This window comes from Aplysia californica, unplaced genomic scaffold (assembly GCF_000002075.1).
Source record: "Aplysia californica isolate F4 #8 unplaced genomic scaffold, AplCal3.0 scaffold00277, whole genome shotgun sequence".
Lineage (NCBI taxonomy): Eukaryota > Metazoa > Mollusca > Gastropoda > Aplysiida > Aplysiidae > Aplysia > Aplysia californica.
Genome location: NW_004797547.1, coordinates 395,553 through 412,617, shown reverse-complemented (window position 1 = coordinate 412,617; position 17,065 = coordinate 395,553). Strand labels below are relative to the sequence as shown.

At 36.4% G+C, this 17,065-nt stretch overlaps 2 protein-coding genes across 4 annotated transcripts in view; one reads left to right on the top strand and one right to left on the bottom strand.

Annotated features, from left to right (window-relative positions):
* Nucleotides 1-2,417, top strand: part of LOC101848664 — a 4,443-nt gene extending 2,026 nt beyond the window's left edge. Inside the window, exon 2 of the mRNA XM_005101279.3 lies at nucleotides 797-2,417. Within this exon, the coding sequence (XP_005101336.1) occupies nucleotides 797-2,297 (1,501 nt within the window). The 3' untranslated portion in view covers nucleotides 2,298-2,417. The remainder of the gene's footprint in view (nucleotides 1-796) is intronic.
* Nucleotides 2,418-5,444: 3,027 nt separating this feature from the next.
* The window catches only part of LOC101848124 (glutamine-rich protein 2), a 58,600-nt gene continuing 46,979 nt past the window's right edge, over nucleotides 5,445-17,065 (bottom strand). For all 3 annotated transcript variants that reach the window (XM_005101276.3, XM_005101278.3, XM_005101277.3), the window contains 5 exons: nucleotides 16,499-16,609; nucleotides 16,034-16,075; nucleotides 14,989-15,115; nucleotides 14,352-14,510; nucleotides 5,445-11,347 (listed from right to left, as the gene is read on the bottom strand). In XM_005101276.3, coding sequence (XP_005101333.1) covers nucleotides 11,174-11,347; nucleotides 14,352-14,510; nucleotides 14,989-15,115; nucleotides 16,034-16,075; nucleotides 16,499-16,609 — 613 coding nt within the window. In that variant the 3' untranslated portion in view covers nucleotides 5,445-11,173. The remainder of the gene's footprint in view (nucleotides 11,348-14,351; nucleotides 14,511-14,988; nucleotides 15,116-16,033; nucleotides 16,076-16,498; nucleotides 16,610-17,065) is intronic.

The following is a 17,065-nucleotide window of genomic DNA, read 5'->3' as shown; positions in this document are numbered from 1 at the left end:
ATCAGCCCATTTACAATTCTACTATGCATTAGAACGAGAAATGTTCCCCCTTTGGGAATGGCATAAAGACACTTCAGTCAGTGGCACTGCCCCGGGGGGTTCGGAATCTCCGCAATTTCAGGTTTAAATAAGTATTAAGTCTATAATCCGGTTGTCAACTTGCTACCTACAAATACAACGCCCTTACAAAATCCCCAACGTAATATCTGCCACTGTGCTGTCTACCTGCTAAGGTCCTCGCTTCACTTGTCTTGGCCCGCTAGTATAGTAAGCTAATACTGACATGGTCACCTTAGCAGAGACTGTGCCCACCAATTCGGAACTTCACGGTGATGAAGGGATAGCGGGTGCCCACATCCCTCGCCACCCATCAGAGCAGAGGGGGATAGGACTAACGCTAACATTAGGCCTATAAAAAAACCCAACAACAAACAACTAACAGAAGCATGTCTTCATTATAATTATACACATAAACACCATACCACATCATCACTTATCACCACCACCGCCGTCATTTCTAAAATAATCATTGCTCTCATATCCTTCTCAAACATCTTTTTAATTATCTTGAACATCTGTAGAGACCCATGTAACAGTTATATGTTATAACAATTATGTACGCAATACATTATTGGGCACTATCATACGCACATTTTTATACTAATCTGATGGCGTCAATAGGGGCCCAAAAAAAAAGACTAGTGATAGAAGAAGTGAGAAATAGTGAGTGGAGAGGTCAAACTGAAAGTCAAAGATAGATGAATACACCTAACAAGGTTTTTATGTTTATTTCCAGGAAAGTGGTATTTGGAGCTCTCTTTCTCTTCATAGTAGTCCTTGCAGTGCTCTACACGATGTCCAGGAACACTACCCTAAAGTCATCAGAAAAATGGCGTTCACACAAAAGCGCAGCATCTCGCTTGCATTCATCCAGGAAGCGTATCATGCTCCTCAATGGAACGGCTCTCGGGGAAGACTGGCTACTGGCAGCTGTGGATAAACTTCCTTTCAAAGCAATGACGCCATCGTCACTGCTCTTAGAAGATTTGTACTTCACTCCAAACTATAATATTCAAGAGGATTATTCTGATGGAGCGCTGCTGGAGCCAAAAGAAAGCTGTCCACCTTCTCCAGAATTGATTATTCTCGTGCCATCAGAACCCAAGTCATTCAGTTTACGAAGGACAATTAGAGAAACCTGGGGTTCAGTGGGTAGGGGAAAGAAAACGTGGCCATGGCGAGTATTCAATATGCACATTTGTCTTATATTTGTAGTTGGGGTAGAAGGAAAAGGTTTAAAAACTGATGAGATCAATTTTATTCAAGAGCGCGAAGACCGCACAATTATTCAAAAGGAAAAGTCGAAAAAAATAACAGAACTTCCAGTGGAATGGGTGAATTCAAAGGTAGCACCAGATAAATTTATTTACTACGATGAGAAACAAAAAAGGGATGTTCTGCACATTCACACAACTAGACGATTCACACCCTCACTGTTTCAAAGCAAGAAGAAGTTCATCATACACCCTTCTACAAGAGAAAACTATCAGGCTTCCAAAAATAATTTTAAAGTAAAGAACAACAACAGAAAAATAAATCAGTTTATGGGGAAAAGAATTCGAAGAAGTCGTGGTGCTTCAAATGTACGGATAGCAAGAGTCAACAACAGAAAGATGCAACAGAACAATATCAAATCAATACTACAAGAATCAGAGAGATTTAATGATATTCTTCAATTCGACACGGTAGATTCATATAGAAACCTGACCAGGAAGCTGATGTTAGGTTTGCAGTGGGCTACAAAACACATACAGGGTATAAAGTATATCATGAAAGCGGATCAAGATGTGTTCGTGAACATTCCCTTGGTGGCCACGTTTTTAAGAAAATATGGCGAAGAAAACTCGATATATGGAAATATTTATGCAAATTCTTGGGTGGAGCGCACAGGACGATGGGCAGTACCAGAATCTGCTGTACCTATACCCAAATATCCAATATACGCAGCAGGGAATGCGTACATCATTTCCGTAGATGCCATAGAGCTGGTCTTAAACATGAGTGCTCATTTCCCCTATGTGACTGTTGAAGATGCTTTCATCACCGGGATATTACCTTCCGTGTGTGGTGTGAACAGAATAAACGTGGCAGGCTTCACAAGATGGACAGAGTCGCAGCCAGATCCATGTGACTTTGTCAATGACAGACGGTATGTTGGAAACAACTACACAGAACATAGCTTCAGAATTACCTGGCGTGATTTGATTGACAGGGGTAGTGGAAGGTGTGAGGAATAACTCTCTCCCCTGACCAGAGAAGAACAGAGAAGAGGACAACATTTTCCAGTGAACTAGCATGACTGTGATATAACATATATAATATATAGCGTCCAATTACATCCTTCATTTTTAACTTCCCTTCTGCCGCTTCATCTTTTATTAATTATTCTTGTTTTGTTACATTGTTAAAATGAACTGTGAAATTGTAGATAAATTGTTCGACAATATTTGCATAGCTAATCATAAGAAATGTGAAATGTATACAGTTAATGAGTTTAGTTAATATTATTCTTTTAAAACAGACTACCGTATTTGAAAAGTCAACAAATGGTGCAGTAACGCTAAAAGAGTGGTCGATTGTAAACCATTATTATAGTATAATTTTATAGATGTTTTATGTTTTACATCCCCATTGACAAAATTTACATAATTAAAGAGGCGAGCGACTTTGACCCAGTATGTTGGCCAAGCCCAGCTAACTAGAATATTTTTAAAAGTTTTAGTAGAGGTTTTACGGCGATGGCAACTGCATAAGGTCATATGAGCGCCAGAAGATTAGAGGTGTTACAAGAGAGTAACAAACATAAAAAGAAGAAGGGGAGATAACAACGATAGACGTCTCATAGGAAAGAAGAAGCAAACCACACCAGAGCACTCGCCAGCCACCCACAACTAGGACATTCCTGCTTAAAGATGGTGAAACTTTATAAATAACTTTTCCACCAGGGAACAGAACTCATATCTGCATTCAACAGCAACGAGCCTTATGCAGGTACCCATCACACCACAGAGGCCAGTTACAGCAGTAACAGAGCAGTGCACAGACAAAAAGAGTAGAGAGTACAGAGAATCTATACTATAACTATAATATGATTTAAAAAAAAAAAAAATGTGCCTATTGCCTTCACTTTTTTTGTTTCATTTCCTATGTAAACTGATATAACATGCAACATGGTGTAAGGTTATTTAAAGTGGCTGGGCTTATGATTGCACAGTTTTGATAGAGATGTAAAAAAGAAAACTATTCTTTAAAATATATAATCTTAGTCTGCCCCACAATGAAATTCAAGTTTTGAAAATTTCAGAGTGGCATGACTACAGAAGTTAAGGTCTGCTAGTATGAAGAGATTAATCACTTGCCTCACAGTTGATGCAAACCACTGTCCCCTTTCCTCAAGCTGTGGAGGTGTTAAAAAAAAGTTGTTCAGTAATTTCCATCAGCGTTGCTTGGTCGGCCACACAAAAAGTTGGCTATTTTTGTCATTTTCAACCACTCAGTTGGAGAGGCTTGAGGCCAGTTCTAACCATCTACAACAAAAAGGCACGACAAAGGAATAATATTCCCCCATTCTGTTTTGGGTGATTAGGAAAGACAGTACAGTGTCTAATATCTTTGTTGTCAAATATTCTTTGGCAACTGCACAGAAAAACTGCCAAATAAACTGTTGTAAAAAATACTGTGATGATCTTAATCAATGTATATGCATGGGAGTTGAGAAAAACTACAGAGACAGATTGAAAGTCACACTGGTAGATATAAACCAAATGAGGCCCCATCCACAGGAAAAGAAAATATGAGTGTGCCTAAAGAAAGGTACCAAAAGTCGGATTTTAACCATTTTGAGTTAAGGGTTGTATATATAATAGGACATTCAATGCTGAATACAGTGGTTTTCGAATTTTTGAGATATCTCTAGTAGTTTTTGAGACATTGCACATTTTGCGAGGTAGGGTATAAGATCTAATTTTGAGAAAATTAGCTTTTAAGTTTAGAACACATACAAACTTGAAAAAAATGACGAATCAATTGTTTCTAATGTATTTATTCATGGAAAATTAATTTCCAATTTACCGTTCATTTGACATCAATTATATCACGATTAGAATTCAAAGGTAAAAATAGAGGGGGAGAGAAAACGTGCTTAAAGAGTAGTAGATTTTAACACCTTTTAAAAGCAGTTTTCATTATCATTTTAAAACATACCCTACCCTCAAAATAATTTAAAATAAAATATTTAGAAGTCAAATCAATGAAAACTCTTTTAAAACATTGTTAAAAAATGGTGGAACTATCATTTTTTTATCTAAACACATTCCGGTCAAAAAAGTGATTTTTTTGTCTTTATCAGCCTGTAGCTCAAAATGGTCTGTGCTGACTTTTGGAACCTTTCTTTAGGCGCACACACATATATACTGTAAAACCTCGTACTGCCCCTCATTATACTGCCAGCCCCACTTACCATCAGGTTTTGCTAATGTATGAAAAGGAGCACCTATAAAACAGTATTTAAATCTTCACACCGCCAACTGTCTTGAGTTTTGCGGTCCTTATTACAGGTGTGTAAATTTACCCCACCATACCGCCAGAGGTACACACTGTACACAACACTCACTGGTTGGCTACTTAACTATCTTCTCCTATGAGAAAAACATAGAGATAGAGAGAAAGAAGACTCTTGGCTCTGAATACATGTGCATACATCAAATATATCAGCTCAAAAAAAACTCTTTTCGAACACAGATCGATCCCAGTAGGGACTATACAACAGCCCTGCTGTTCTGTTAACTTTATGTTCGTCCCAATGGTGATGGTATAACAAAGTTTGACTGTATGTAGAAAAGAGGTTGGGCATTTGATGATCTCACAAGCTCATCTTGGAGATGGGAGAACATATATATATATATGAGAGGCAGCGTGGTGGAATCAGGCTCTCGTCAATTTTTGGGTATGTAGAGTTGTTGGTATCATCTTAAAGCTTGTTCACTAGTCTTTATTTGGATAAAAAAAATATCCATTTATCTTGAATACAAGTGGAGATATTTGGGAAAGGAGGTGGGGGTCACTTGTTTTCAGAGGTAAAATAAGTGAGAAAATGGCCGCCAACCATTAGTTATATCCTTAGCTTAATAGTCCGTGGTAACGGAAAATGTACATTTTTTGTGCCTTTAATCAACGTTTTTCAGAAAAATCCACACAGAAATGAGTTCTTCAATAGGCATGAAAGTTGTTGAGCCCCCCCCCAAAAATTGATAAGAATTCACAAACCTGCGGAAAAATGCAGGTTTCTTCACTTTGATTATTTTGATGAGAGCCTGATTCCACCACGCTGCCTCACATATAGCCTAGGGATTCAAACAATCAAATTGAATAAAAAAAATACTAATATTGTAGTTGAATGATTTTATTACTACATGGCATTGCTATAACATTCATAACATGAGCCATGAATTTTAATTCCCTTACCATGTTTAACAAATTCATCCATGTTTGTGTACAAATTAAGATTTCAATATGATTTATGCTGAAAAATAAGCAAAATTTCATTGCAAGACATACATTGACAATAGTATTGTCAAACCAGCAATCAAAATCACAAAAATTTAATAATAGTAATGGACTCATATAATAAATATATAAATGTTAATATGTGGTGCATCACAACACTAATCTGGAAAATACAAAGAAAAGAGAAACTTGCCAAAATTTTGAATAGAAAGATATAATCGATCATTGCTTGCTGGGAGACTATCTAAAAAGATGTACTTTATTAGCTATTGGATTTAGATATATATCTTACCCCTTTACCACGAAATGTCCTGACCCGTGCCCTGAATTCCTAGAACAGGGTCAATAATTTCCTAAAATACAATACATGATGTATTAAAAACTCATTCATAAAATAACATTTGACAAAATAAACAGGGAAAAAAAATGCAACTATGTTAAGAAAACAACATTTCCATTTCAGTACGGTTGTTATTTATTTTATCCTTGACAGTAGTGACAATCGGTTTGCACTTGTTAACCATTTATTTTGTCAAATTCAAAATCAATGTAACTGTTCCACTGAATAAAAAAATATGGTATTAGTATTATGCTAGATCGTGAAATGCAATATATATCAATGTGTCTGTGTTTCATTGGGATTGCTTCCAGGCCGAGGTATTGTAGATTTTCACAAGTATTTTAAAAAAAGTTCATTAAAGTTTCAACTGCATTGCATCCCCTGATTCTGAAGTAATAAACAGAAAATCTGCCAGTCGGCAAGTTTTGTACTAATATTGGCTGAAAGAAAGCTGAATTCCTGATCTATCCCCAAAATATGAAGACGAACAATGTAGAGCTAGCACAACAAACCACTCACAGACTTTTACAATCAACCTCTCATAACTTTAATGTGCTGCCAATAGCAGCTCATCCAGGCAACTCTAGTTGTCTTATAATAATTGGATGACGACCATAAGAAAATCATCAAAACCTTTTAGTTTCCAAAACAAAACAACAATAATTACCTCAAACAATAGTAGTCTTTCTAAATCACTGACTGCAATCCCCTTATTTCAAGTAAGACGTACAAAATTACCCCATGACATGAAGCAAACTTAAAGCTATCACTTTTGAAAACTAAACACATTTCTTTACCAGGAATTTTGATTTTCTCCAGTTTCCTTGCCAAAAAAAAACAAAAAAAGGATTTGACGTTCCCACTGACACTGTTTGGATCATTTAGGAGGCAGGCTGCTTTAACACTGCCTGCCAGGGCCAAACCTAAGTTGACAGGAATACAATATTTAAGCAGAAAGACAGGGTTACTGGATAAAAATTCTCCCTTCATGGGAATCGAACCCAGGTTTTCTGCATGCAAAGGCAACGTGATAGATGCTACATCACAAACTCCAGTCAGTCAATTTCCCAGGAAAATTTGACAAAGACAAAGGCATCATAATTGTTGTGATATAATATATTAATGCACTCAGGGTTAATTTACCTACATCAGGAAAGGCAGAGATAATTACGTCATCTTAGGAGAGAGAATGCTACCTGTCACCAAAAAGTGTATTTAATCTAAAGAAATGGAATTAAAAAACCAACAGGCTTCTGCAGAATTAAACATATAGAATTCTTGAGATCATTGTATTACTGCCTGTAATACTTAATTTCCACAGAGAATGACTGTAGTCACAAACAAGAGTTGACTATTCGAAGAAGTTTCTGGCTACAAGCTGATGATTTGACCTTATAATGTACTGAGTGAATGAAATATACAGAAAATACAAAGAACACACACAATTAATTCAATATTGCTTGTGCAGATAGTTGTTAATAATACATTCTTAGATCCAAAAACTGAATATAATATTCCCATCACCCTGCATGAAACAAAAATACTCCTACATCTACCAAATTTACATGGATGACCCAAAAATACAAAAAACAAACAAACAAACAAAAAAACAACAACCAAAAGCATCTCTTCATCTTTTCCTTGTTAACCATATATGTCTCTTTCTTATAAAGACAAACAAGAATGACTGACCATTCAGAACTGTTTCCATTTTTCATAGAAATGTCAAAATAAATGCACACAAGTTTACAGTTAAACTGACTAAAGCTTTGCACACAAGAAAAATAACATGTTCTTCCTAAATGGATCTGTACGATTGAATGAGTTAGAAATAAATTGGCCTACATTAAGATTTAAACGTATAAAATAAAAAGTGTAAAGAAAACATAGTAACACCATAAGACAAGTAATCATGATAGAAAAGCCACTACCAAACCTACCAAAATAAAAAACTAAAACCCACGGTGATGCAGTGGAACTCACCTGCTATCATATATATATATATATACACAAAACCAGGACGACAGGGTCCTTGCAAATGAAATCACGGTTCTCAACAAAAGTAAAGTGAAGTAAAAGAGACGTGCAAGCTAATGTTAAGACAGAAGAGAGACATACTGAGGCGCTGAAGTGAAAGCGGAGTCTTTTAAAGATTATAACAATAGTTTTGGCCTTCATGTTTCAGTCCATATTCCACACAATGCTTTATTTTTTAGAATATTTATCGCACATTTTAAAATGCAATGATCCTCGGCACACAAAGCACCCATTTCTAATAAACCAGCCCTTTCCATTTGCCTGTATGGTCACAGCACGAAGTCATCGTATTTAATGTATTACCTCACACAACTCACACTTTCTCCTTCTGTACAGGTTTTCAGTAACTTTAGTAGTTCGCTTGATATGGTCAAACAAGGAAACACAGTTCTAGGAAGTGTGTGCCTCAACCAGCTATGTACCACCAATAATTTCTTAGGTATGTAAAAAGGTTCTAAAAAGAGGAATTAATACCGACTGTTCTGTTTGAGGTTTTGTTGAACTCAATGCAAATGTAAATGAGTTTTATTGTTGTATTCACAAGTTTGAAAAAGAGATTGTGGAGATTAAAATTTTCTTCTTTTTTTTCAAGCAAGTGTCACAAATACATGTCAAATGAAATTGCAAACATTCCCTAACAATTTTGACCAAAGAAATACATAAATAGCAGGCACAAAATACTTAAAGCATAAAAGATTAATACTGTTAAGTTCATTGCAACAATAGTAAAGACTTGAATAGATGGACAGGCAATGTATGGAGTGACCTTCTCACAGAAGGAGAGTATACATTTGGCAAAAGATATCACAGAAACATCAATATTTTATATCATATAACTAGATCACAGAATAGTTTGAAAAAGTAGAGATCTAACAAAAAAAAGGTACAAGTACATGGAAGGCTGGTCCATGCTTCATTAAGAACATCACACGTCTCAAACATACAAAATGTAAAGATTGTAAAATATGCCTTGAGTAGATAAATATTACTTTCTTTTATGCCACAGACTTGAAAATCACGCTTCTTCTGTGATATTGCAGATTGTAGTATATCATTTCTAAAAAGTTTAACCTTTCCAGGCAGTTTATGCTGTTACAAACCTAGAAAGTTCAGCATAAAGCCAGTATTGCTCTTGTCCACACATGATGCGTCAGACACTGTTTCTTTTTTTTTTTTTTTTAAACTTTTTTTCTGGCCAATGGTCAACCACAGATGACAACGTTTAGTGTGTTGTGTGTGCTAGGCCATTGTCAGCATCTGTGACCCACAGACTGTGTAGCCTGGGTTTCATAGGCTGTATTCATCATACAGTTTAACATAAAAACAACCATGGGGTAAAGACAAACACAAAATGATGATATTAACAGTAATATATATCTCATTGTTTGCTTTTGGACGGTCTATTTACAAACAACAAAAAAACCTGTAACCCACAAAAACTGTGAAGGACAATAAAACAAACAAAAAACCCCAAGGACTATATAAAAATTTGTTGACATAGATATGAACATAATGGAAGCAAATCCCTCAAAGTCATCTTGTAAGCAGAAAATAAAATTCATTCCCATAAAATGAATGCAAGTTATAACAGTTTACTTGTGGACGGAGTTGTGATTCTAGGACATGCAATTAACACTATTTTGCTCCAAAACTTAAAAACGAAGTAAAAACACTAGTCTCCTCCGCAAACTCTTGCAAAGAAATTCATCATTCCGGACAAAAAATATCCAACACAACTTGGGTGGAGAGGTTTTTAAAAATCTGCGTACAGACCAACCTGTCAAGGCAAAACTAAAGGCAGATATCTTTTAGTTTTTTAATTTTAGTAAGAGTTTTACGGCACTTGCAACACAATGCAGATATCTGTCAGGCAAACTTTTTCTGTGCAACATGTCTATAATAACCAATAAAATGAAGGAAATTTGCTACAAGAAGAATTTCTTAAAATATTTCTCATTTAAAAAACTGATCTGCTGAACATCAATTCCTCAGAAGTCCTCGACAGTAAAAGAAGAGTGCAGTTTAAAACTTTTGAAATTATCCAGGGCAGGTCACACAGCTGGAAATGACATTAACTATGCTCTTTTCCATACACAAGACAACAATTCTCTTTAACTTGTTGAGATGTAAAATGAGCTTGTCCCATTAGAGTTATCCCTTTTCAACATCTTAGCACCAAGAACCTGCATGTGGATTTTGGGTCAGCGAAAGCTAATTTTTAATTTGAGACTGAAATTCCATGCATGTTGCTACATAGTCTACACATAGACAGTAAAAACTAGCAACATATTAATACATTTTTAGATTTCAGGGGAGACGTGTCGTAATGTTTGTGGGAAACTAACAAACTGGATCATTCCAGATGGTAAAAACTAATGCAGTAATTCTGAATACAGTCAGTAATTGGGCCAACTTTGTTCACTGATTAGTAAGCTCCATCAAACTTGATTTCTAGGGAGAAAACCCACACAGTGAAATGATAGTACAATGGGCTCCTTGCCAGGCGACTATAACATTGCTGATACCTGTATGTTTTTATTCGATCCTATAAAGCCACATTCCCTCCCTACTTTTCCCCTGACATAAACTCTCTATAACATGTCATTTTGTCCGATGTGGAAATTGTTTTTTCAAATTTCTTCGAGATTCTGTCTTGATTAGATTAGACTGTACAGTATTTGTTACATGTATATATATAACACAAAGTCACCGCCCCTTTACTTCTCCAATATATATTCCAAATCCCTGAAAAAAATAAATCAAACAAAGTTTTTCCTTAAAAGATAGAATTCTCTTTGTAACTTTAGTGGATGGAAAACCATTAAATCTAGCAAGATTTCTGGAACTTATTTGATTGCGCCCAGAAAGTTATAATGACAATATACATCTATATCAAAGATACAAGCTGAAATACAAAAACAAAACAAGTTCAAATCCTCATCTATTTTCAAATTCCAAGTGAAAATAAAAAATAAAGGCTATCCGAATTTTTGTTTACTAATGTTCGAGAAAAAGCTCAATTTGACTCCTTACAAAGTATAAATCCTAAAGTAGGAGTTAACAAAAGATGTTCCCATCTCATAAATTTATCTTTGATACTATAAGATTATTTGCATGGTGTGGGAAGCCTAATTCACTCTAAAATTTTCAGCAACTTGTACATTAGACTGGATATTGCAGACTCAAAAACGTTTTTTAAAAATTACAATAAAATAATTATGAAACACTCTTTTATTGGTTATCATCATCCTCTGTGCTGTTCTGTGCATCAACAACGACTGATTCCTCAACTTGTTGTTCTTCTTGCTGTTGGGCTGGCTCTTCTGGAGCATTCTGATCTGCCACTATCTCCACTGCAGCACTGGCGTCTTCCTGGTGCGGGGTAGTTGCACGAGAACCACCAACCTGTATCCAGAAATGATATAAGAGATCAAGTAAAATTCAATTTTCTGACTTTGTGAGTAAGAGTGGCATAAAACCTTATTTCTTTTATAATTTGCCAATAGATGTAATATGGAATTTCTGTTCCAAAATAGAAAACCTATTCAACATTTTTTTCTGGCTCATTGTTTTATTCAAATATTTTTTTCTTTCTCTCGGAATACCTTGTCTCGCTTTCAGTCTTGGCCTCTGTAAATTCATACATCAGTAGTCTCAAACTGCAGGACAATATTCTGTAGCCCCTACTTGACATTAAAGATGTGTTAGTATGGCCTCACATGCACCATTTTGCCACGGTGCAGCCTTGGATTAAACATTTTCATCACTTATCAGCTACCATAATTCAAGTTCATGACATCTTCCAGTGGTGCTGTTGAAAAGTTTTTAACATGATTTCAAAGTTGTACTTCTTGAAAAAATACTTGAAACCTTTTTGTTATGTGGAATACTTGATGCGGCCAAGGCTCACACAGACTCTACCTTCAGTGGCCCCTTGGTAATTTGAGTTTGAAACCGCCAAGAAGTATTATATCACTGTAAGCCTCTTTGTTCTTTATCGTACAGCTTTCAGAAAATCACTCATACTTTACAGTTCTGATTGAGAGAGTGAAGGACACTGATATACTGATAAGACCCTCATAGACAAAAGAGCACTCAAATTAATAGAAAAAATGAAGATCTTACATAATATCAATCTACACCCAGAGATGCCAACCACAAAAAACCGAAACGAGTATTGGGAATATGAAAATGTGTATTTTCAGGGGAAAATGTGTATTCCCCACAACCGACTGACCAACCAGTAATAGTACAATGTTCAGGGTGTCCACCAATATTTCCTTAACCGTTTCGCACTTACAACGCCCGTATGCGCCCGCGCCGGTGACCCCCGCTCATCACTATAGCGCCCGCCACGGGGGTGTTTGTTTCGTTGCCGCGGGAGGCTTCTTCTTTTACTATCATCAGAAGTTTAACTTAGCTATCTTTATAGAGGAAGAGTTCCGGTTTACTATGGTGTTTTTCATGTTTCGCTAGCACAAAGAGTCACTTTTTGAGTGGGAACAAAAGTCGTAGGAGATTTTAGTTGTAAACACGCCATCATGTCTCTAGGATGCATGGGCGCAAAGCTGCCCGATATGAGTACGGCAAAAACAAAATAAAAACACCCAAAGAAAAGTCTTTTAGGTGCTTTCAAGTTTCCACCAGAGGCTTCAATCTCTGTGAATGTGTTGTATTTCTTTTGTGTGGATTACCTCTTTGTCAGTGACAGAAACTTCGTGAGTTGAAGAAATGTAGTATACGAGGTCTAGATCTAGATCTAGATCTAGACTCGGAATCCAAGACACGCATCTCAGAAAGACCTCTCATATCATTTCATACTCTTCTATTCCACTTACAATTTTGTACTAGTAATTTAGCTCATTCATTTTCCCTTCAGAAAATACTATTTTCATAATTTTTGGTTGTGTTTGTGATTTTATACAATTTTTTTAGTAAGGTACCCCTTCAATTTTCGTGGAGTTGTTGCCCTTGTCTTAAGGATGGGGGGGCCACAGCTGGCCAAGCCTGCTAAGTGCGAAAGGGTTTAAAAAAATTACTACTTCACCAGCTCGAAAAAGAGAGCACACATGCATACAATATACATGTATCCAGTCAACAACATGTCAGTGTTCAATGTCGTACTGGGGTCTTGTTTGACTTAAGTATTTCAGTCTATTATAATAATATTTTCCTCTCATTATTATATAAAAAATAAATCCTGCTTTGAGAGTTTGGAAGGGCCTAGAACAAGAATTTCGACTATCATATTATGAACTGACAGACTCAAATTATTGCTCAAACTCAGAGAAAAGCAACAACTTGAATGGCTCAAGTAGACCCATGCACTGTGAGAGTTGTAACAACTGTGGGAGGGCAAGATGCAGTGACACTGAAAATCTGCCAGTCTTGAACAGAAAGCTACAACATACACTGTAGGTATAATTTACTATCACCCATCCAAGTAGGTATAATTACTTTCACCCATCCAATGAAACGCGAACACTATATTTCAATAACACAGACTTGCAAAGTAAGAGGGGTCCCGATTCCGCACACGCCTGCACCAACGCGCGCTTTGCAGAAAGCTCTAATCAAAATTCTGAAATGTCATTCCAAGTTTTTGTCCTCTGGTGTTGCCTTAAACTCCCCCGATAGTATCTTAAACCCCCCCCAAAAATCAATAATCTCCTCCCCTATTCCGTATTCACATACTTTGCATAGCCGTTACTCCCACCAAAGACGGTGTTTACTCACACAATGCCGCATTTATTTATGATGCGAATGCGCGCAGGTTCAGTGACCAGTCATGATGGGGAGCCAGACAATCTAAAAATCGGACGACGCTTGTATTTTCTTTTCTTTTTTTTTTTCCACAAGTGACAGCCAAAGCGATGAGTCCGAGTAATTATTACATTTTATTTGCACGGCGACATTGCGTTCATACTGCACAACCTGCATGCCACAAATGTTGCATTATCAAGAAAACTGCTGGCAAACTTCTCGGTGGTAGTGGTAGCGAAAGCAGATCTTGATTTCCCCGATCGAGCCTCGGTGTCACATACGCTTCCACCTGCCGCCATAGCAGCCTATTCGCGTGACAGTGAAACGTACTCTCCGGACTGGGAAAAGCTGAACGAATAGATTGTAATATATCACGATCGCGACCGGCAAAAATGAACTTACTGACCACATCGGACTTGGTTTTCAAATATTCCAGTTCTGCGATACTGATACTATTTTGACAAAAGATGAGACTTGAGATAATTAGGTTTACTCGCCCAAGCTGAATCTCGTATTTTTCGGATTCCAGGATGCATACTTTTTCATGAAAGTCGTATTTGCGTATTTTCGGCAAAAAATTGTGCTAAAATATGTAAAATTGTACTGGTTTGCATCTCTGTACACCCAATAGAAAAATGCAGCATACCTGACTGTTCTCTGGTGCAACAACACTTTCAGTCACTCTCCCAGGCATGGACACCTGCATCCTATGTGCTGACCGTGATGAGTCTGGCCGTCCAGATGAACCTCTGGGTACTCTACCAGACATAGGCCTTTGGGGTGGCTGAGGGCTGTAGGTTCGTTTCTTGGGGTGAAAACAAAAAGATTTTTTTAAGTAAAATTATTTTGTTTAAAAATTAATTCAAAGCCCTGTAGATCATGATGAAGACAGAGTATTGGGCCCAGTGGTAAAAGCAAAGGGGATGAGAGAAAGAAGGAAAGAAGCCATTGATGATATGATGAAGTACAACACTTAAGCACACTTCTGAGTATTGTGTGCACTGAGTCTACTTATAAGCCCACCAATAACCCAATCCAACAAACCCCTCGTACACACACACACACACACACACACACACACACACACACATATATATATATAGGTATACATGACATTAATTTTTATGTAGTCTTGGGATAACAATAAAGACATGTAGCTAGACAGTGATGAAATCCAAAGAGCAGAAGAGAAAGGATCTGCCTTTATATTCATTGATTTGTGATGAAAGCCAAAAGTCAAATCCCCCACAGACATGAAATACGAGAGCCACTTGAGGATTTACCTCCATGTATACTGGCTGTGGCGATTGTTGTCCCGTCAGATTTGAGGGCAGCTTAGCCTCCAGCCTGGCTGACTCCATCCTGCCCTTGTAAATGTGGCCATCAGCTCCCTGCACATCTACTTCTTCCCTGACAACAAAAGAATGAAAGTTTGATGTAGTAAACACCTGTGGCCCATGTGATCTCAAAACAGAATAACAAGCACATTATCCACCCTTTCCCATTGCACATTTATGAGGGTGGCACATGTAGCAATTTCATTCATGAGAAAGGACCATGCTTTTTCTTGATTTTTTAAGGACTTCTTTCACTCGTGGCCTACTTGACATAACTAGGTACAAAAAAGTCTCACAGGTCTTTTCTTTTCTTGACTGGACCTTCAGTAATCAGACTGACATAAAAGAGTGAACAGAAGACATAGAAACCATGGCAAAAAGATCCCTACATAAAAGATGTTATGGTGAATAAGGGGAATGCCACCAATACCCATTGCCAAAAGGACAGCAAATTATTTAAATCCCCTGGCAGCTGATACTTTTCTTATGAAGCACAAATACATTAACAAAGTACATAAAATGTCCACACATTGCAAAGCTCCAACACACTTTGTTATTGAAAGTGGGTACACTGAAAGATTTTCTTTAAAAAAAAAAAAAAAGCTGTGTTGTTATATATATATATATATATATATATATATATATATATATATATATATATATATATATATATATATATAATTTTAAAAAAACCCTTAACCAAACCATGTACCTCTCTAGATAGCTCCTCAGTTACAAAGATAACATCTTCTCAATTAGATCTATTTAACAAGTATTTTGGTTGAAACAGTACTACAAGACGTAAGCATACATAAATATGGTCGTTCTGAACAGAATATTTACAAACTAAAACACATAAGGAACAATGTTGCCAAACTTTTACAAAACACACAAACAGAATATAACAAAGATAAGGGTGTTGTAGTACATAAATTAGCTAAAAAAATAGGTATGCAGAATTTATAGTACAGAAAAAAGGAAGAATGCTTACTTGTAGATAGGCATTATTGTCTCCTCTTCTCTGAACAATTGTCTGAAAAAGACCATAAAACCTATGTGATACAGGGGAAATTTGTGCATCTTAAATTAATTATATTATAGAAGGTCAATACTGCTATAGAATGACTACCATGTCAGCCTTTATTCATTTTAAAAACTGTGTTCGTTAAAATAATAACACACGATGAACTTTAAAAAATAATGAAGCAATTTAAAGAGAAAGTGGCTAAGAATGACCAATACATTTACTAATGCTAAATTTAAACCATGAAAATCTATGGTCACGTAATGTATCTATCTAAGAACAACATCGGCAACACTTTCTACTCTGAAAGACAATATTATGCCAGAGCTAAACAAGTTGTTTTCTAGAGGAACTTCAATTTCTAACAAATGATTGTATATTCTGAAAAGCGCTCTGTTTTAAAATAATAAACTAAAATGGCACAATTGGTACCCCAGATTGTTCAACTTGGTTGTTCGCTTGTGTGGGTGTGTTAGGGTATGGCTGCCTCCACACTGGCGAATGGTTGCATAGTAATCTGTGGCCTCTGGATTCATACCAAGACTGCAGAAAGACAAAAATGAATTAGGGGTAAGAAATCGATGAACTGCAATTGGGAGGGGAAAGAAAATTTTGATTCCACTCTCCTATATTAATGTTATTAAAAAGAAACAAATCAAAGTTCACAACTTGATGTACACATATTCAGAGCAAATTGTCTGTTCAAACCATCACCACACATTTAGTGAGTTTCTTATTTTTATTGGGTAAAAAGAAAAAGTAGTACCTTACAGAAACAATATTAGCCTACATGAATTTTAAACTCAACAGCTATTTTAGCTGTCAAAAATATAAAACCTTACGAAAGCTGAACTTGTAAAATCGAACATAGTATCAAATGCATTAACAGAAGATAAGCTAAACTAATTGGGCTCAACACAGCAGAAACATCCTTCATAGCTAAGCACAGTTCCAAATCACAGTCCCTCGCAAGAGAGTATAACTGCTTTTTTTTCCACA